The sequence below is a fragment of the Ranitomeya variabilis genome, chromosome 6, assembly GCF_051348905.1.
Source record: "Ranitomeya variabilis isolate aRanVar5 chromosome 6, aRanVar5.hap1, whole genome shotgun sequence".
Taxonomy (NCBI): Eukaryota; Metazoa; Chordata; class Amphibia; order Anura; family Dendrobatidae; genus Ranitomeya; species Ranitomeya variabilis.
The window spans coordinates 148,314,826-148,336,703 of NC_135237.1; the positions used below are offsets into that span (position 1 = coordinate 148,314,826).

The 21,878-nt window shown below is 45.3% G+C and overlaps 2 protein-coding genes across 4 annotated transcripts in view; one reads left to right on the forward strand and one right to left on the reverse strand.

The window, feature by feature from the left end:
• Positions 1-218, reverse strand: part of ZDHHC3 (zDHHC palmitoyltransferase 3) — a 121,462-nt gene extending 121,244 nt beyond the window's left edge. For 2 of the 3 annotated variants that reach the window (XM_077269102.1, XM_077269106.1), the window contains exon 1: positions 85-216. The gene's annotated coding sequence lies outside the window, so the exon portion shown is untranslated. Of the gene's footprint in view, positions 1-84 lie in introns of all 3 variants that reach the window. The other variant, XM_077269103.1, reaches the window with a different exon arrangement.
• A 61-nt stretch (positions 219-279) lies between these two features.
• The window catches only part of EXOSC7 (exosome component 7), a 56,831-nt gene continuing 35,232 nt past the window's right edge, over positions 280-21,878 (forward strand). The window contains exons 1-3 of the mRNA XM_077269107.1: positions 280-418; positions 2,505-2,606; positions 3,164-3,258. Coding sequence (XP_077125222.1) covers positions 362-418; positions 2,505-2,606; positions 3,164-3,258 — 254 coding nt within the window. The 5' untranslated portion in view covers positions 280-361. The remainder of the gene's footprint in view (positions 419-2,504; positions 2,607-3,163; positions 3,259-21,878) is intronic.

Below are 21,878 nucleotides of genomic sequence, written 5' to 3' on the forward strand. Positions count from 1 at the left end.
GTCAGATAGGCAGCACTGTGGCAGCTGCCCTCCCCGCTGCAGCTGCCGTACACACCACCACACAACGTGCAGACTGGCTCTTACCATTCACAATGTCTCTGCGGCGGCTTCCTCTTTATTCCAGGCCGGTGACAGCCCCGGGGTTTCCCCTCCCACACTGAGAGGGTGGGGGTAAGGGGTAGACCAGAGGGCACCTCCGCCGCACCCACCACGGCGCACAGCACTGGGAAGGGGAGGGGACAGGGAGTGTGGGGCAGGCGGCTCGGCAACACACTGATGACGTCATGTTGCTAGGTGAAGTGTGAGGTCGCGCTCTGATGACGTAGTAGACGTGTATGGAGGAAGCGGTGCGGGCTGCAGCATGGCTTCTGTGGTGCTGAGCGAGGCGGAGAAGGTGTACGTCCTGCACGGCATTCAGGTGATCCTCCGCGTCCTTCTGACTTTGGTATAGACCGGGTTCTGTAGAGCGCGCAGTGCGCATGCCCAGCCATCCTGAGCTCTGTATACAGGGACTGACTATATACAACTGTCTGTTGTGCTCTCCCCTGCCCACATCTGGTGGCACAGAGGCACTACACACTGCTGGCTGAATCTGCCCCCTATAGGACAGGCAATAAGTGGCTGATCACTGGGGTCTCACTGTTGGCCCCCACAATCACAGCTGGTGGCACTGCTGACTTAGGTTTTACTTTCACACTACCGTCGCTATGCGTCGTTTGGTTGAAATAACGCATCCTGCAAAAGTGCTTGCAGGATGCGTTTTTTCACCATTGATTTGCATTAGCGTCGCATTGCGTTGTGCGACGGTTGCGCCGTGTTGTTGCGGATCGTCGGCTGCAAAAAAACGTTACATGTAACGTTTTTTGCTGCCGACGGACCGCCATTTCCGACCGCGCATGCGCAGCCGGAACTCCGCCCCCACCTCCCCGCACCTCACAATGAGGCGGCGGATGCGCTGGAAAAATGCATCCGCTGCCCCCGTTGTGCGGCGCATTCACTGCTAGCGTCGGTACCACGCACTGCGACGGGCCGAGTACAACGCTAGTGTGAAAGTAGCCTTATGGGTGGATCACTTTCCATAATTCTCCATGGATGATGTACGGCGCCTCGCATCCATCTTTGTATACCGTGTGTAGATGTACGTACACACTCCACACATTCCGCAGCAGCTTTACTCCAGACACAAGAGTAGGCCGATAGCCTCACTAATCTCATACTGCTCCTGAGTTACTGCTCTGTGTTATATCCCAGAGCTGCAATCACAATTCTGCTGGTTTATGGTGGAAACAGTCAGCAAGCTTGGTGAGACTACTACACTGTGTAAGGCGGAAGCGCTCCAGAAGGCTCATGCCTAGCACAGCAGTGGATTATCTGCCACATTTCCACCAGCTGCTACCGACCATGCCGCTAGGGGGACTAGTCCTGAGCACATCCCCAGCAGTCCGCTAGGGACGCAGTATTATAAATAATGTATGCCGCACTGTATGGTTTTCTTTATCTGGGGCCTTATGGAAAGGACACTTTCTTTGTCTGACCTTTCCTCCATGGTGTGCCATCTCATCCCTTCCAGATGAAGCCAGCGTGCATCTAGTGTAAGCGGGCCTAGTGAAATGTCCGTGTGCTTATCGGGGTACCGTTGGCGTAGTGCACAGATGCAGTGTACACGTAGCCTTTATCTGTGGCTAGCGGTACTATCCATGTAATATGGCCTGGTTATATAAAAGCCGAGCCGACACTGCAGGCCCAATTCACTAACGCTGGGGTTCTGTACACCGGTCTAAATCAAGGGAACACTGCACCAAGATGCATCGAGTCCATTCAGGGGAAGGCACCTCTTTAGGGAATTTTGTGCAGTGCTGGTTGGGACTGGTGGGGAAAAAAGCACCCTGCTCCCTTCCAATCCGTCCTGGTCCCCACTGGTCTCTGTGCTTCAGTGTTTCACAGAGGTGGGGGGAGGGTGGTTACTAAGGTGAGAGTACTTTTTTTTATTATTATTGTTAGAAAATAATATGAATACTTGTAATTATAAGATTTGTTCACCATTTTATATTTTTTACTAGTAGGATAACCCTCTTCGCATATTAAATTCTTTTTGTAGTACCAATTAGCATCTGATTAATAAAAGCAGTTTATTAGGACATATAAGTATCAGAAGGTATTTTTGTAAGGAACAGAGAAAAACATGATGATGAAAGAGTAAAGGCCTGCACACACATTAGCCTACGGACATGCAATCCGCCCAGTGTGTATGGGGCCCCGATAGATGATGGAGAAGAGGACTCTCTTGTTGAATTTCGGAGCCAATGTTTTTATTCTTCCTGGTGATCAGCAAGGCCAGGGATGTCTAACAGCCGCTTTCTCATAGAGAACACAAACATTTGGCCGAGCTGGGATTCTTCAGTATCGGGGAGACAGGAGCGTTAGCTGCGGCTGTCTTATTATGGGGGACCTAGGTTGGCTCATTACAACATCAGCACATAATAACGTGTGTGTTACTTCTGCAGGATGATTTGCGGACAGACGGCAGAGGATGTGAGGACTACCGAGGGATTGAAGTGGAGACCGATGTTGTATCAAATACCACCGGATCTGCGCGAGTGAAAATAGTAAGTTGTGCCATTTCTAGGGAAGAGTCGCTCCATGATACAAACTTGTGCTGGGACTGATTTCTCATATCAGATTTATCCAGAATTCAACTTAGTGTTTCTTGACTTTTTTTGTCTTCTCTAAATGTGAATATCCCCTGGAGTTCTTTTATCAAAATGCTTGAAAAAATTATTCCCATGATGTTAAAGAGTTAAACTTGCAAAGTGCTTGTAAAAACAAGCAACTTTTCTGTTCTCAGGAACGGATGAGATTTCTAATGTTATTGTTAGCTGCTTGTTGTCTAGGTTACTGGCCACCGCTGCATTCTGTCAGCAGCGGCCGCTCTCCAGAGTAAGGAGCACATTGCGTACAAGCTCTTTTCTGTGTAGCACTGCCAGCGGTGAAATGATGCTGCTGCTCCAGACTTTCAATCTCTCAGAAGCCCCCGTCCTTCCAGCAAGCAGGGGTGCGCTGCTGAGGATAAGGATAGCTCCTTCCACTGTACCATAATACTTAATAGTAAATATTCCGTCATGTTTAGCTGTTTTCTAGAGTAATGATATTCATTCTCTTTCAGGGCCACACAGATATCCTCGTCGGAGTGAAGGCAGAAATGGGAACCCCAAAGTTGGAGCGTCCTGATAAGGGCTATCTGGAGTTCTTTGTAGACTGGTTAGTAATGAATCTACACATTGCAGAGAACTATACCGACTATATGTATAGGACTGAAGCTGAGCCTCGGAAATGCTGATACATTTTATTATACTGCTGCAGTAAAAAAACAAAACAAAAACATGGAGACATGTTTGTACGCCTGAATCTTTCCGTGCAGAGTACCTGTGTGCGCTTTCTCTGAGACTCTCATCCATTTGTGATCCACACATCCTATTCAGGTGTACAGGCAACATGGTGGTCTGCAGCCTACACATGAGCGCTTGTAGAACTCTAGGCCGGAATGTTGAGACTTGTAGTTTCACAGCAACTGGAAATTGAAAGTGTCCACTGCTCAAACTAAGTAACGTAAAGCTGCAAACATCCAATCTGGTGGTTTTCATGGCCACTGTAGTGTTGTTTCCAGCCTAATGGACCCCATAATAATGTAATGGCATCTATCAGTAGTGATTGAGAGCCAGGTTAATATGGTGCGGCCATGCCACTTATATGTGCCGAATATTTATAAGGAGGGAATGAGGCCTTCAGTTCGTTGCATGAGAATACATTGTAAGAAATGTCTGCACTGCCTTTGCAGAACTTGTGAGACCTTAGAAAGTTTCTGGCCAGGTTACTAGAATTAGTGTTTATTAATAAATTTATTTTAATCTTTATTAATACCTAAACATTACATTCAGTTATTATCAGCACAGAGTGCATCTACTATTAAATATATCTTAGACTTGTTCAGGTTGTTGTACTTCCTTTGAGAACCCATGTCAGTCTGGTCCATTTTTAATATTTTTATAAAGTGAGCATTTTATGAGCTTAGCGCTAAAGGGCCAGTTATATCGGACGTTCTTATATTTCAATATATAAACAACGGCCTCATGAAGTCTAAGCGATCTATTTAATGATGTATGCAGTTTGTACTGTGAAATTTTGTGACACATTTTCTTTATAAACCAAATGTACATTGCATGCTTACACTCTGTAAGCCTACACAATCTAATTAAAGTGGTGGTCCAATACTAATGTTGATTTCTAATCCTAAATGTTTACTTAAAGAGGTTGTTCACTACTTTTTAATTCATGATCTATCCTTAGGATAGGTCATCAATGTCTGATCAGTCAGGGTCCGACACCCAGCACTGCCGCCGACCAGTTGTTCTTGGTGGTGCCGGCCTGAACTTCTCATTTGCGGAGCTGCTCCATCTTGTCATAGTGGTCGCGGCAGTGTACTGCACATCTGCCTCCTATTCAAAGCAATAAGAAGCGGACGAGTAGTAATTAATCACTTTTCTAACATATAAACGTGACTTGCAACAATGAATATCCAACATATTGTTTTATTAATTCAAATAGACAAAAATAAAATGGTTTACCGGAAATAGTTTACACAGATCAGATAAGAAGGCACTGAATGTATAGGATAGGTACTAACCCCTGTGTCAACTTTTTTTCCTCATGGGCAGCACTCAATGTTTATCAATAAATCAGTGCAGATGACCGTTTTTTGTTTTTGTTTTTTTGGGGTTTTTTTTCCCCTCCTTTTTTTTTTTTTTTTTTTCACTGGCCAAATCTGCATGTGAAAAAAGAAAAATCGCAGCATGAACTAGTTTCCTCTGTCCATTGGGTGAGACTTACCCATTCAAGTCTGTGGGGTGTTTAAAAATAAATAAATGAAATAAAATAAAAAATTGGGTGCTATACATAGCCACAGTATTGCATCCGATATTGTGAATACATTGCAATTCTGTAATATAGGAAACAGTAAATGGTCTTGTAAAGGATTACTAGCTGTTGCTGTAAAAATAAATAACTGGATTGCATACTTACGACTGTATACAAATTGCACATGGATGACAAGTGAGAAAAAAATTGTCCACACTTTTTTTTAAATGAAACTCGAAATTTTTATTTTTTTATACACTTGTGTGAACCTACCCAAATCATGACAAACCCAAGAGCTACAGCTCAGACTCTAAAGGTCTCAGTTGGCATGTTACATGTTCAAGTGACAAGACGTGAGACGTGACTGTGCAATTAGAAAAAGACTGAACAGACCAGACCAAAGTGGAAATGTTTTTTTCTCTGATCGCCCATGACGGCACCACGGAGAGAGGGGATCCGCCCACCAAGGACAGGAAACCTACAGATAAAAAGGCGGTACCACTCTCCTGCATCAGTTGGTTTCCTGTCCTTGATGGGAGACCTACGGACTTACCAGATCGACGTTGGAATTCCGGGGCCAACCAGTCCGACTCAGGCAGCTGGGGTCCCTCTGCCTCGGCTGAGGTGGTGACCCGAAGCGCCACCGCTGGGGGCTAGTGGGCCTCTAGGGTGTGCGGGGGAGGTGACAAGGAGTTCGCGGTCACCTCCCCAGGTAAGATGCAGCAGCGGCAACATCCAGGGGGGTCCCTCTGTGGTTGCGGGAGGCGCGGCGCGGCCCTCCCCAAAACAAGCGTCAGTCTGCACACTGCACCGCCATCAGGCGTGCAGAGCCGCGCGGAAGGGACTGCATAGGATCGGGGGCGCCGGTCAGCAGCGCCATATCTGCACTCCAGGCGCCATCTTGAAAGTTCGGCGCATGCCCGGGATTGCGCTGGTCTCGCGAGGCGCCGGCGGGGTTGCCGCTCGGGCGCTTAGACGATCTGCGCAGGCGCCGCAGAAGCTCGACTGTGCAGGCGCCGGCGTTCGGCGCTCCTCGCCGTCGGCTGGGTGCTACTGCGCAGGCGCGGGAAGCGCAGCAAAGCGGCGGGAAGCTTTAAATGGGAGAAGTTACATCCTCCCAGTGGCTCTGCAATATATCGGCAGGAGCCTCAAGAGCTACTAGTCGCCAGAGCGCTATCAAGGCACGACCGCAGACCAGCAGCAGTATGAGCGACCCGGCATCTCCCTTGCCAGAATCACCTCCACCTATAGCATCGCCACAGCAGCAGCAGCAGCAGAAAAGGCGACAGCAGAAAGACCAGGACACCAGCAAAGAACGCCAAAGGTCCCAACACAGTAAGGGGTCCAGTACGGCGTCGGGGGAAAAAGCCAGAGGCGGAGAATCCCCAACCGGTATTTATGGGTCCTGGAGGTGGTAAGTTGGTCTTCGTGAAAGTCAGAGACAGTAAGATTATTATTTGTCTCTTTTAGGGGAGGAAAAGCATAGGTAAAACAAAGCATAAAATCTGTGCCATCTGTAGAGAAGATCTTCCACCTGCCTGGGAGAAGAGGCTGTGTAATACCTGCATACAGCAGACAGTATCTGAAAGCCTGCCTGGGTTCGCAACCGATCTAAAAAACCTGATTAAGGAGCAAGTGGAAGACACCTTTAAATCCCTAAAAAGGAAAAAAACGGAGAAGGACCAGAGACAGGTCTCCGTCTTCGGTCTCAAAATCTAACAGCGATAGTGCGAGTTCAGTATCCTCCGACTCCTCCTCCTCATCTGCATCATCCACTTCTTCCTCGGGGGGGCACAACTGTTTCCCTCTAGAGGACACCGATGGCCTCATAAAGGCAGTGAGAAGTACTATGGGGTTAGTAGACTCCCACCCCAAAAAATCGGTGCAAGACATCATGTTTGGGGGCCTAGAACAAAAAAAGAAGAGCTTTTCCGCTTAATGATGCAATCGCAGCTTTAATTAAAAAAGAATGGAAAAAACCCATGAAAAAATCTCTTTTAACTCCAAAAAGGAAATACCCCTTTGAGGATGAATCCTGCTCCTTTTGGGAGAAAGCCCCCAAATTAGATGTAGCAATAGCTAAAGCATCAAAAAAATTTGCTCTCCCGTTCGAAGACATGGGGGTCCTAAAAGACCCTATGGACAAGAAGGCGGACGCCTTCCTCAAAGGCTCTTGGGAGGCAGCGGGAGGAGGCCTAAAACCCGCAGTAGCAGCTGCATGTACATCTCGCTCCCTAATGATTTGGCTGAATCAGCTAGAGGGTCAATTAAAGGGGAAGACTTCCCGAGACTCGATACTGAATACCTTACCAGTGATGAGGGGGGCTGCGGCTTTCCTGGCTGATGCCTTGGCCGACTCAATCAGATTAGCCGCTAGGTCAGCTGTGTTTGCTAACGCGGCCAGGCGCGCCCTCTGGCTTAAAAACTGGCCAGGCGACCTCCAAACAAAAACAAAACTGTGTACTATCCCCTGCGAAGGAGAATTTTTGTTCGGTTCTACCTTAGACGACATTTTGGAAAAAGCAGGGGCCAAGAAAAAGTCCTTTCCTTCTCTGGGTCTCCCCTCTTACCGGAAGCCCTTTCGGAACAAGAGGTTTTTCCGCAAAAACCCGGGGAGAGGCCAAGGAAAATGGGAGGATAAGAGGAACAAAAATAAGGGGTTTATCTTCAATAAAAACCCCAACGATAACAAGAAACCTTCACAATGAAGGTTCGCCCCAGGTGGGAGGGAGATTATCTCTCTTTCTCCCAGCCTGGGAAAGGATTACCTCCAGTCAATGGATACTGAACATCATAGAATCAGGACTGAGGTTAACATTCAAAAGATGCCCTCGTCCCTCTTTTACGATGACATCTACAAGATCTTCGTCAGAAGAGCAGCTGGCACTAGAAAAAGAGGTCATCGGGTTAGTAAAAAAGAGAGTACTCCTGGAGGTTCCCCCTCAAGAAAGAGGACAAGGGTACTATTCCCCTCTATTTCTGAGGAAAAAAACAGACGGTTCCTTCAGGACCATTATAAATCAGAAAAACCTAAACGATTACCTAGAGGTTCAGGCATTCAAGATGGAAACGATAAAATCATCTATCAAAATGCTGTTTCCTCAATGCTTCATGGTGGTCCTAGACCTAAAGGACGCATATTATCACGTCCCAATACACAAAGATCACCAAAGATTCCTCAGGATGGCGGTTCACATCAGAGGAGTCCTAAGTCACTTCCAGTTCTCAGCTCTGCCTTTTGGACTAGCCATAGCCCCGAGGATTTTCACAAAACTGATCGCGGAGGTAATGGCTCACCTCAGGGAAGAAAATACCTTGATTGTACCATATCTGGACGATTTCTTGGTGATAGGCTCCTCCCCGCAGCATTGCGAGAATCAACTGGCAACAGTGATTCATTCCCTAAAGGAATTGGGTTGGCTAATAAACATAGAAAAATCCAGACTAATGCCTTCTCAGGTCCAGGAGTACCTAGGTCTCACTCTAGACTCCAAAAAAATGGAATGTCGGCTCCCGGAAAACAAAATACAGAAACTAAAAAGTTTAGTATCAAGAGTTCAATCTCTCCCCTCCATAACACTCCGTCAGGGTATGTCCCGCCTAGGCTCCATGACCTCTTGCATCCCCGCGGTCCAGTGGGCCCAATTACATTCAAGAGATCTCCAATGGCAGATATTATCAGAACAAACCCATCTAGGAGGGTATTTAGACGGGCGGTTAACTCTATCTCCTCGTACCAATCACTCTCTGACATGGTGGAAATCGCAGGAAAATCTTTCCCAGGGGGTCCCATGGGTAATTCAGATCTCAAAGGTCCTGACTATGGACGCAAGCCCCTCAGGGTGGGGGGCTCATCTGGGCGATCTGGTAGCCCAGGGCATCTGGTCTCCGTCTCTAGCAAACAAATCCTCCAACATGAAGGAACTTCTTGCGGTCAAATTTGCCCTTCAGGAATTCTTGGGGGTCCTTCACTCACATCACGTAAGAGTGATGTCGGACAACCGGGTGGTAGTATCTTACCTAAATCACCAGGGGAGCACCCGTTCCAAAAATCTAATGGAAGTGACCAACTCAATCCTACAAATAGCCGAGAGCAACCTCCTATCCCTAACAAGCCTGCACATAAAGGGAGTAGACAATTACAAAGCAGACCTCCTCAGTCGGTCCAGCCTAAAACAGGGAGAATGGGAACTAAATCAGGCAATATTTACCCAGATCACAGAAAAATGGGGGGTTCCCAAAATAGATCTCTTTGCGAGCCATCTAAACAAAAAAGTAGCCTCCTTTTGCTCCCTATCTCCTCTGGGGAACCCAGTAGTTGTGGATGCTTTCCTGATGTCTTGGGGTCACCATCTGGTCTACGCCTTTCCTCCTCTTATTCTGATTCCAGCAGTGCTGAGGAAGATTCGGGAGGACGGGGCGCTGGTCATCTGAATTGCCCCGTTCTGGCCGAAGAGACCTTGGTTCTCATGGATGAGGAAGATGTCAATATCCGACCCTTGGGTATTGCCAGACCTCCAGGATCTATTGTCACAGGGCCCAGTCTGTCATCCGCAGGTCAGGAACTTGCACTTGACAGCTTGGCTCTTGAAAGGAAATTATTAGAAAACAGGGGGTTCTCCCCGGGACTAATTTCAACTTTATTACAAAGTAGGAAGCCGGTTACAACGAAACAGTACAGCAAGATATGGAAAAAGTTTCTGTCTTCATCAGGTGCAAAAATAGGGAAAGAAATTCCCCTTAATTCTATATTAGAGTTCCTACAAAACAGGTTGGAGATGGGGTTAGCCACTAGTACCCTGAAAGTTCACGTGGCGGCATTGGGAGCCCTATTCAATTTTGACTTAGCTTCAAACAGGTGGGTCTCTAGATTCATCAGAGCAGCAGGAAGATCAAGGCCTCTTCCGGTAAAAGTCGTTCCTCAATGGGACTTAAACTTGGTCCTTAAAGCCTTGACTAGCCCACCATTTGAACCATTACACGAAACTTCAATAAAAAACCTATCTCTCAAAACCGCTCTGTTAGTCGCCCTCACTTCTGCCTGTAGGGTCAGCGACTTACAGGCTCTCTCAGCTAACCCTCCTTACACACAATTTCTAGAGGATAGGGTCATTTTAAAAACAGACCCAGCATATCTCCCGAAAGTGGCTTCAAAATTTCACAGGTCTCAAGAGATATCTCTCCCCTCCTTCTGTCCCAACCCTATGAATAAGAAGGAACAAACATTACATACACTAGATGTAAGAAGATGTCTCTTACGTTACCTAGAAGTCACTAGAGAGAGTAGGGAGGATCCCTCTCTGTTTGTTTGTTTCCAGGGTCCCTGAAAGGGGAAAAAAGCATCTAAAGCCACCATAGCAAGGTGGATCACGGACGCCATCAGTCTTTCATACTCGGCAAGTGGGATGTCCGTTCCCGGGGAGGTTAAGGCTCACTCAACAAGGGCAGTGGCATCTTCCTGGGCGGAGAAGGCCGGAGTTTCCATCGACCAGATATGTAGAGCTGCTACCTGGTCCTCACCATCCACATTCTATAGGCACTATAGATTGGACCTAATCTCCTCTTCAGACCTTACCTTCGGTAAAAGGGTTCTGGAAGCGGTGGTCCCTCCCTGAATGTACTATCTATGCAATTCTCTCCGTGGTGCCGTCATGGGCGATCAGAGAAAAATATAGTTCTTACCGATAACGGTATTTCACTGAGCCCATGACAGCACCCGTACATTCCCTCCCTTCACTTGTGGGTGCTCACATCAAAATAGTGCCATAGTCTATTCATAGTTTTTAAGTCACGCGGTATCTCGTTATGCTAAACAGTTAAAATTAACAAATGTTTTAGTAGTCTCCCATCGTTCTCTATGTAAAACAACTGATGCAGGAGAGTGGTACCGCCTTTTTATCTGTAGGTTTCCTGTCCTTGGTGGGCGGATCCCCTTTCTCCGTGGTGCCGTCATGGGCTCAGAGAAATACCGTTATCGGTAAGAACTATATTTTTTTTCCAGTATCGATAATAATCATAATGTTAACTAGGGAGCAGGTCACTGATGGATTAGTGACCTGTCAGAAGCCAGATCGTTAAATACCTAATCAGAGCACCACATGAAGACCCACCCCCACAGGCCACCCTGGATCATGAGCATATCATTAACTCAAAACTGAAAATAAATATTAAGCAGCAACCACAAGAAGGATTTCATCAACCAAGGTATCTTTTTTAATCAGTATAACGGTACCGACCTGACACTGTAGGTTACTGTGCACAATCCTGATGATAGGTTCCCTTTAAATGTAGTTTCAATTAATAGAGGAAACTTAGTTTCCAGAAAATTAGCAATGAAAAAATGCATAAAGTGTGCGGTAAGGGACGTGGAAGTGCTGATGATGGTGCACGCAGACGACGAGGAATGGTGCAGGTGCGACTGCGCCTTTTGCTGGGGCACAGGCAACATGCCATCCATGACATAGCTTTCTGTCTTACTTTGCAGGGAGGCACGGTATACCACTTCTAAAGGCACACCAGTGCGAGCAGGTGGTGGGTTGGATTTCAGGTAATGCTTCCAGCAGGCTTACCAGCACCACCCAGTCTTTCACACTGTCCAGTTTCACCAGCCAAGAGTTGGGATCACTTTAATCCTCACCCTGATCCTCTTTCCTCCCACCATGTTGAGTCCCAGGAGACCAGTGATCCCACACTAGTATACTCTGGGGAGCTCTTTGCATCATCATTTCTTGACTGTGGCCTGACCCCGCATGTTCCAAGAGGGAAGAAGACATGATGTTTAGTGATGCACAAAACTTAGAGCAGCCACGGTCACAAGAGGATGACAGAAGGGAAACGCAAATTTTGTCTAAGGAGGTAGATGATGATGAGACACAGTTGCCTATAAGTCCGATTGTTGTTAAGTCACCAAGTCAGAAGAGAAGAAAGAAAAAGACTAGACTAATAATGGTCTGCACATCCACTGGGTAAAATATGAAAAAAACTTTATTCCACCTCAAAACAAACAACATAAAAAACACATAAAATACATATAACATGACCAATAAACCAACACCCCCCCCCCCCCAAGACTCAGGCAAAATAATGCAGAAAAAATGAAATAATCACAAAACGCCCTTATGAGGAGCTCAATAGCCCTCTTGTACCATTATAGTAAATCTGAATAGTGGACACAAGCAAGTATAAATGGCGACCTACAAAAACATCTAACATAGAAAAAAACTCAGAAAAAATACATACCAAGTGATAAAGCCTTCCTAATACCCTGTCTGATGACAAATGCACACTTAGCAGGATGCAGCAGGCCTCCACTGATAAAGGCTAGGTGCGGCACGAGTGCAAACTACTTGGTAAAAACAACCACCCCTATCCTCCAAACATTGCAGGGGTTGGCTGCCTAGTAGAAAAAATGCACATTGATAAGACTCACATAGGACGCCAGTCACACTGATAGGTGTGGTGCACAGTGTCTGGTATGCAACCTATTAATGACGCCCCTTGTATTAACAGGCGGGCTGCCCAGCACTATAATATGCAGCACACGGTGACAGACGCCCCCCCAAAAAAACCTAACCAACATAAAAAGGCCTGGCCACATCCTGCAAAAAAGGATATGATATAGTGCAAAAAAATGTATGCATATGATAAACACATACACTATATGAGGTATTGGTTTATTATTTTGGCCAAAACAAAGTAAGCCCGCACCCCAACGTCAAGGGTCCCCATAATAATGCGGGTCCTACCACTAATATCATAAAACAGCTAACATAGAAAAAAACTCAGAAAAAATACATACCAAGTGATAAAGCCTTCCTAATACCCTGTCTGATGACAAATGCACACTTAGCAGGATGCAGCAGGCCTCCACTGATAAAGGCTAGGTGCGGCACGAGTGCAAACTACTTGGTAAAAACAACCACCCCTATCCTCCAAACATTGCAGGGGTTGGCTGCCTAGTAGAAAAAATGCACATTGATAAGACTCACATAGGACGCCAGTCACACTGATAGGTGTGGTGCACAGTGTCTGGTATGCAACCTATTAATGACGCCCCTTGTATTAACAGGCGGGCTGCCCAGCACTATAATATGCAGCACACGGTGACAGACGCCCCCCCAAAAAAACCTAACCAACATAAAAAGGCCTGGCCACATCCTGCAAAAAAGGATATGATATAGTGCAAAAAAATGTATGCATATGATAAACACATACACTATATGAGGTATTGGTTTATTATTTTGGCCAAAACAAAGTAAGCCCGCACCCCAACGTCAAGGGTCCCCATAATAATGCGGGTCCTACCACTAATATCATAAAACAGCTAACATAGAAAAAAACTCAGAAAAAATACATACCAAGTGATAAAGCCTTCCTAATACCCTGTCTGATGACAAATGCACACTTAGCAGGATGCAGCAGGCCTCCACTGATAAAGGCTAGGTGCGGCACGAGTGCAAACTACTTGGTAAAAACAACCACCCCTATCCTCCAAACATTGCAGGGGTTGGCTGCCTAGTAGAAAAAATGCACATTGATAAGACTCACATAGGACGCCAGTCACACTGATAGGTGTGGTGCACAGTGTCTGGTATGCAACCTATTAATGACGCCCCTTGTATTAACAGGCGGGCTGCCCAGCACTATAATATGCAGCACACGGTGACAGACGCCCCCCCAAAAAAACCTAACCAACATAAAAAGGCCTGGCCACATCCTGCAAAAAAGGATATGATCTAGTGCAAAAAAATGTATGCATATGATAAACACATACACTATATGAGGTATTGGTTTATTATTTTGGCCAAAACAAAGTAAGCCCGCACCCCAACGTCAAGGGTCCCCATAATAATGCGGGTCCTACCACTAATATCATAAAACAGCTAACATAGAAAAAAACTCAGAAAAAATACATACCAAGTGATAAAGCCTTCCTAATACCCTGTCTGATGACAAATGCACACTTAGCAGGATGCAGCAGGCCTCCACTGATAAAGGCTAGGTGCGGCACGAGTGCAAACTACTTGGTAAAAACAACCACCCCTATCCTCCAAACATTGCAGGGGTTGGCTGCCTAGTAGAAAAAATGCACATTGATAAGACTCACATAGGACGCCAGTCACACTGATAGGTGTGGTGCACAGTGTCTGGTATGCAACCTATTAATGACGCCCCTTGTATTAACAGGCGGGCTGCCCAGCACTATAATATGCAGCACACGGTGACAGACGCCCCCCCAAAAAAACCTAACCAACATAAAAAGGCCTGGCCACATCCTGCAAAAAAGGATATGATATAGTGCAAAAAAATGTATGCATATGATAAACACATACACTATATGAGGTATTGGTTTATTATTTTGGCCAAAACAAAGTAAGCCCGCACCCCAACGTCAAGGGTCCCCATAATAATGCGGGTCCTACCACTAATATCATAAAACAGCTAACATAGAAAAAAACTCAGAAAAAATACAGACCTACAAAAACATCCCAGAGGACGGAAGGAGTAGTATGTCAGTAAGGCCAGCGTCACACTAGCGAGTTTTACGGACATATGAGCGCAGAAAATACGTCCGTAAAATGCGCATTACACACGGCCCAATGAATCTCTATGGGGCTCCTCCTATCAGCCGTATATTACGCATCCGTAATATACGGTATTGTACGGCCGTATAAAATCGCAGCATGCTGCGTTTGTCAGCGTATTGCGCAAAAAATACGCCAATGAAAGTCTATGGGGGCGAGAAAAATACGGATTACACACGAACCAGCAGTGTGACTTGCGAGAAATACGAAGCGGTGTTCTATAGAAAAGCCGGTAATTCAATTGCCGGCTTTTCATTTCTCCTTCACAAACCCGACATGATATGAGACATGGTTTACATACAGTAAACCATCTCATATCCCTTTTTTTTGGCATTTTCCACACTACTAATGTTAGTAGTGTGTATATGCAAAATTTGGTCGCTCTAGCTATTAAATTAAAGGGTTAAATCGCGGGAAAAATTGGCGTGGGCTCCCGCGCAATTTTCTCCGCCAGAGCGGTAAAGCCAGTGACTGAGGGCAGATATTAATAGCCTGGAGAGGGTCCATGGTTATTGGCCCCCCTGGCTACAAACATCTGCCCCCAGCCACCCCAGAAAAGGCACATCTGGAAGATGCGCCTATTTTGGCACTTGGCCACTCTCTTCCCACTCCCGTGTAGCGGTGGGATATGGGGTAATGAAGGGTTAATGTCACCTTGCTATTGTAAGGTGACATTAAGCCAGAATAATGGAGAGGTGTCAATTATGACACCTATCCATTATTAATCCAATAGTATGAAATGGTTAATAAAACACACACACACATTATTACAAAGTAAGCCAGGGGGGGGGGCAATAACCATGGACCCTCTCTAGGCTACTAATATCTGCCCTCAGTCACTGGCTTTCCCACTCTGGTGGAGAAAATTGCGCGGGAGCCCACGCCAATCTTTTCCTCGATTTAACCCTTTAATTTAATAGCTAGAGCGCCCAAATTTTGCACATACACACTACTAACATTAGTGGTGTGGAATATGCCAAAAAAAAGGGATATGAGATGGTTTACTGTATGTAAACCATGTCTCATATCATGTCGGGTTTGTGAAGGAGAAATGAATGAATTACCGGCTTTTCTGTATGTATATGTATATGTATGTGTATGTGTGTGTGTATATATATATATATATATATATATATATATATATATATATATATATATATATATATATATATATATATATATATATATATATATATATATATATATATATATATATAGGATTTCACTCACTCAGGTACGACGGCTGACACTCAGGAGGCACGTTCCTTTAAAGTTCACGGGGTTTATTGCATCATAAACCACATGGAAAAATAACAGCAAACAAATAGCCTTTAGTTCAGGAACAGAAAAACAGTGTCCAGTCCACCAGGCTTAGTCCTGTAACCTTAACACACTCAGGAGGGTTTCACCTCCACATATACCCCCCTGTGTTAAGCATTAGCCTGTCTTATATAGAGCTAACCACACCCAGTAACCCATGACATGATTAGCCATGTGGTCTGACATCACCACAGGTCCTGGAACACACATATATACATGGTTATATACAACAAAGAAATACTCCGGGCCACATTACAGCAACAAGGCACTAATGTGGCACATACCTCCCGTCGACTACACACCCTTTAGGCATGCTACAAAATATATTTTATTAGTACAGACCAAAAGTTTGGACACACCTTCTCATTTAAAGATTTTTCTGTATTTTCTTGACTATTAAAATCGTACATTCACACTGAAGGCATCAAAACTATGAATTAACACATGTGGAATTATATACTTAACAAAAGAGTGTGAAACAACTGAAATTATGTCTTATATTCTAGGTTCTTCAAAGTAGCCACCTTTTGCTTTGATGACTGCTTTGCACACTCTTCGCATTCTCTTGATGAGCTTCAAGAGGTAGTCTCCGGGAATGGTTTTCACTTCACAGGTGTGCCCTGTCAGGTTTAATAAGTGGGATTTCTTGCCTTATAAATGGGGTTGGGACCATCAGTTGTGTTGTGCAGAAGTCTGGTGGATACACAGCTGATAGTCCTACTGAATAGACTGTTAGAATTTGTATTATGGCAAGAAAAAAGCAGCTAAGTAAAGAAAAACGAGTGGCCATCATTTCTTTAAGAAATGAAGGTCAGTCAGTCCGAAAACTTGGGAAAACTTTGAAAGTGTCCCCAAGTGCAGTGGCAAAAAACATCAAGCACTACAAAGAAACTGGCTCACATGAAGACCGCCCCAGGAAAGGAAGACCAAGAGAGTCACCTCTACTGAGGATAAGTTTACCGAGTCACCAGCCTCAGAAATCGCATGTTAACAGCAGCTCAGATTAGAGACCTGGTCAATGCCACACAGAGTTCTAGCAGCAGACACATCTCTACAACAACTGTTAAGAGGAGACTTTGTGCAGCAGGCCTTCATGGTAAAATAGCTACCACTGCTAAGGACAGGCAGCAAGCAGAAGAACCTTGTTTGGGCTAAAGAACACAAGGAATGGACATTAGACCTGTAGAAATCTGTGCTTTGGTCTGATGAGTCCAATTTTGAGATCTTTGGTTCCAACCACCGTGTCTTTGTGCAGAAAAGGTGAACGGATGGACTCTACATGCCTGGTTCCCACCATGAAGCATGGAGGAGGAGGTGTGATGGTGCTTTGCTGGTGACACTGTTGGGGATTTATTCAAAATTGAAGGCATACTGAACCAGCATGGCTACCACAGCATCTTGCAGCGGCATGCTATTCCATCTGGTTTGCGTTTAGTTGGACCATCATTTATTTTTCAACAGGACAATGACCCCAAACACACCTCCGGGCTGTGTAAGGGCTATTTGACCAAGAAGGAGAGTGATGGGGTGCTACGCCAGATGACCTGGCCTCCACAGTCACCAGACCTGCACCCAATCGAGACGGTTTGGGGTGAGCTGGACCGCAGAGTGAATGCAAAAGGGCCAACAAGTGCTAAGCATCTCTGGGAACTCCTTCAAGATTGTTGGAAGACCATTCCCCGTGACTACCTCTTGAAGCTCATCAAGAGAATGCCAAGAGTGTGCAAAGCAGTCATCAAAGCTAAAGGTGGCTACTTTGAAGAACCTAGAATATGAGACAATTTTCAGTTGTTTCACATAGGGTTGAGCGACTTTTACATTCTTAGGATCAAGTCGGGTTTCGTGAAACCCGACTTTCTCAAAAGTCGGATCGTGTGAAATCGGCCAATCATTGTGAAAAGTCGGGGGGCCGACCGAAACACGAAACCCAATGCAAGTCAACGGAGATATATATATATATATATATATATATATTTATTTATTTTCGCGCTCTCTCTCTCGCTCTCTCTCTCACCCACCCACCCACCCCCTTTGACGCCGCAGAAAGCAAGATGAGACCTATGTGATCACGCTGCCCACACTCGTTCATTGGCTGAAAAAATGGCGGTTAAAGCGTCATACTAAACGCGACTTTGGCGCGAAGATCGCCGACCGCATGGCCGATCCCACACTGGGATCGGCTTGGGTTTCACGAAACCCGACTTTGCCGAAAGTCGGCGACTTATGAAATTGACCGATCCGTTTCGCTCAACCCTAGTTTCACACTTTTTTGTTAAGTATATAATTCCACATGTGTTAATTCATAGTTTTGATGCCTTCAGTGTGAATGTACAATTTTCATAGTCATGAAAATACCGAAAAATCTTTAAATGAGAAGATGTGTCCAAACTTTTGGTCTGTACTGTGTGTGTATGTATGTATGTATGTGTGTATGTATGTATATACTGTATATATGTTTTACCGAACATTTGAGCCCATAAATCCATTAGATGTCAGTTTTGCAAGCCTGCGAGAAAATCTCGCAGTACGGATGCCATACGGATTACACATGGAGGATGCCATGCGCAAAATACGCTGCCACACCCTGCCTACGGATGACATGCGGATCACTATTTTGGGAACATTTCTGCGTATTACTACCGTATTATGGCCGTATAAAACGGACCATATTGTCTTACGCCTAGTGTGACGCCGGCCTAAGATGTAAATGATAGACACACTGTATGTGCCAAGCTCCCTACAGCCAACAATTCCCTGTCTCCATCATGATGACAACTCTCCATTTCTTCCCCTCTCTTCCTCCACAGCGCATCCATGTAGGACAGACGGGACAAAGCTTGTATGGGTACTAGCCTCTTGCGCTAGCAACCAGCTCCTGCTACTCCTCCTCAGCCTCCACTTCCTCAGTTACCCAATCCGCGCTGCGCAGATGAGATGAGGCCGAGTAGTATCTCCCTGTCTCAGGTCTTCCATCTCCACCTGGTCTGCATGCAAACCTTCATATTTAATTTTCAGCAGCGACTGTTTAAGCAGGATTGCTGTGCTGATTATGGAGTCATTGCCGCTCACCATCTTTGTTGAGTCCTGAAAGTCTTGGAGAACCTCTCAAATGTCAGACATCTATGCCTACTTTGCAGTTATGTGCAGAAGCTGACCAGAATACCGACAGGCGTGTTAGAGCTGGTATTCAAGAAGTGGCCTCTGCTGCTCATAGAACCTGGCCAGCATGTGCAGTATGGAGTCTCAGTGCGTGGTCACATTGCACACTAGTCTTGAGCTGTTGGTGCAGCACTGCCAAAGCGCTGGCAGTGTAGTTGAGTTGCAGAAATGGAAGCCGTTGCAGCGTACCTTAACCAGAAGCTCTGGCAAATCTGAGTAAGTCTTCAGAAATGGCTGAACAACCAAGTTGAGCACATGGGCCAAGCATGGTACGTGTGAGCTTACTAAGCTTCACAGCTGCCACCAGGTTACGGCCATTATCACACACAACCATGCCTAGTTGTAGGTTCAGCAGCGAGAGCCACAGATCTGTATGGCCTGTAATTCTTTTCAATACAGTTGTGGCCAAAAGTATTGACACCCTTGCAATTCTGTCAGATAATACTTAGTTTCTTCCTGAAAACGATTGCAAACACAAATTCTTTGGTATTATTATCTTCATTTAATTTGTCTTAAATGAAAAAACACAAAGAGAATGAAGAAAAAAGCAAAACATTGATCATTTCACACAAAACTCCAAAAATGGGCCAGACAAAAGTATTGGCACCCTCAGCCTAATACTGGGTTGCACAACCTTTAGCCAAAATAACTGCGACCAACCGCTTCCGGTAACCATCAATGAGTTTCTTACAATGCTCTGCTGGAATTTTAGATCATTCTTCTGGACAAACTGCTCCAGGTCCCTGATATTTGAAGGGTGCCTTCTCCAAACTGCCATTTTTAGATCTCTCCACAGGTGTTCTATGGGATTCAGGTCTGGACTCATGGCTGGCCACCTTAGAAGTCTCCAGTGCTTTCTCTCAAACCATTTTCTAGTGCTTTTTGAAGTGTGTTTTGGGTCATTGTCCTGCTGGAAGACCCATGACCTCTGAGGGAGACCCAGCTTTCTCACACTGGGCTCTACAATATGCTGCAAAATTTGTTGGTAGTCTTCAGACTTCATAATGCCATGCACACGGTCAAGCAGTCCAGTGCCAGAGGCAGCAAAGCAACCCCAAAACATCAAGGAACCTCCGCCATGTTTGACTGTATGGACCGTGTTCTTTTCTTTGAATGCCTCCTTTTTTCTCCTGTAAACTCTACGTTGATGCCTTTGCCCAAAAAGCTCTACTTTTGTCTCATCTGACCAGAGAACATTCTTCCAAAATGTTTTAGGCTTTTTCAGGTAAGTTTTGGCAAACTCCAGCCTGGCTTTTTTATGTCTCGGGGTAAGAAGTGGGGTCTTCCTGGCTCTCCTACCATACAGTCCCTTTTCATTCAGACGCCGACGGATAGTACGGGTTGACACTGTTGTACTCTCGGACTGCAGGGCAGCTTGAACTTGTTTGGATGTTAGTCGAGGTTCTTTATCCAACATCCGCACAATCTTGCGTTGAAATCTCTTGTCAATTTTTCTTTTCCGTCCACATCTAGGGAGGTTAGCCACAGTGCCATGGGCTTTAAACTTCTTGATGACACTGCGCACGGTAGACACAGGAACATTCAGGTCTTTGGAGATGGACTTGTAGCCTTGAGATTGCTCATGCTTCCTCACAATTTGGTTTCTCAAGTCTTTTGTCCACCCCCTTTTTTATGCTTGGTGTGGAATTATATCCAATTTGGCTTTAGGACAATTCTTTTTGTGTTTTTTATTTAAGACAAATTCAATGAAGATAATAATACCAAAGAATTTGTGTTTGCAATCATTTTCAGGAAGAAACTGAGTATTATCTGACAGAATTGCAGGGGTGTCAATACTACTCTCGAGTGATTATTTATCAGGTTGTATATTTACTTTTTCTTAATATTGCTATTCATTGCCAGCTTTGGACCTTCCCTGTTCCCCCCTTGTTTCATCTATGGTTTTCTTGTGGGATTCTATCCCCATATCATTCGAGATCATATACCAGGGTTGTCTTGGAGCAGAGACACATAATCATATAGTGTTTTTTGGGAACTTGTCCCCACGGTGCTCAAGTTACTAGGACATGGGAGCTGAGATACATTATTATATGTGCTTTCTACAATGATAGTGGTCCTCGTGGTGGCACACATGTGATTGCTGCTATCCATCAGCATACTAAACAGGGTGTAGACCGACTTTACGTACCACTGCCTTTCCTGTGACCCTCATGTAGTATTCATCTTGGCCACACTGGTGGTTCACCCTGCCTAGACACATGCTACAAGGAGAACCTAAATTCTCTGCTTCCTGAGGCAGAGATCTTCTTAAATGGTGCTATAGCAGAAGGCCATTGTTGAAAATATGTTGAAAAATTCCCATCAGACAACACTATCGACAAGGGGCAAACTTCCTTGCCCAACCAAGGAGAGGTGAGGCAGACTTACCACAGAGGCAGGGATGCACTGTCAAAGGCTTGGGCCAATGTCATTACACCTTCCCAGCGTCCAGGCCCTGATGACCGAGTACTTTTGACAAGGAGGATACAATTTTTAAAGATGGTCAAGCCATACCTGGCCAACTTAACCAGCATACTCCCTAATTCCTCTGTGACCTTCAACTATTGTGTCTCAGAGCTGGAAGCCTATAACAAGAGAAAAAAAGCTGATGCATATGAGCTGTCCACACCTGTAATACAATATGTCAAAGACTACTTTGTCACCAAAGCACAAAACATTGTTAAAAACATATTAAAAACAATAGTGACACCTCCATTTTAAATTGGCCCAATATCTGTGGGACCCTGCAGCATGATGCTTTAGTGGAAGGTGGTCCACCTATTAAAGTGCCATGTGAATATACAGTACATCCAGCAAAAATTGACAGCAAGGAAATGACAATACAGTCACCACGGCGAAACGCATGTTGAGGCGGCAGGCTGGGGTCTAGGTCTCTCCCAAAAT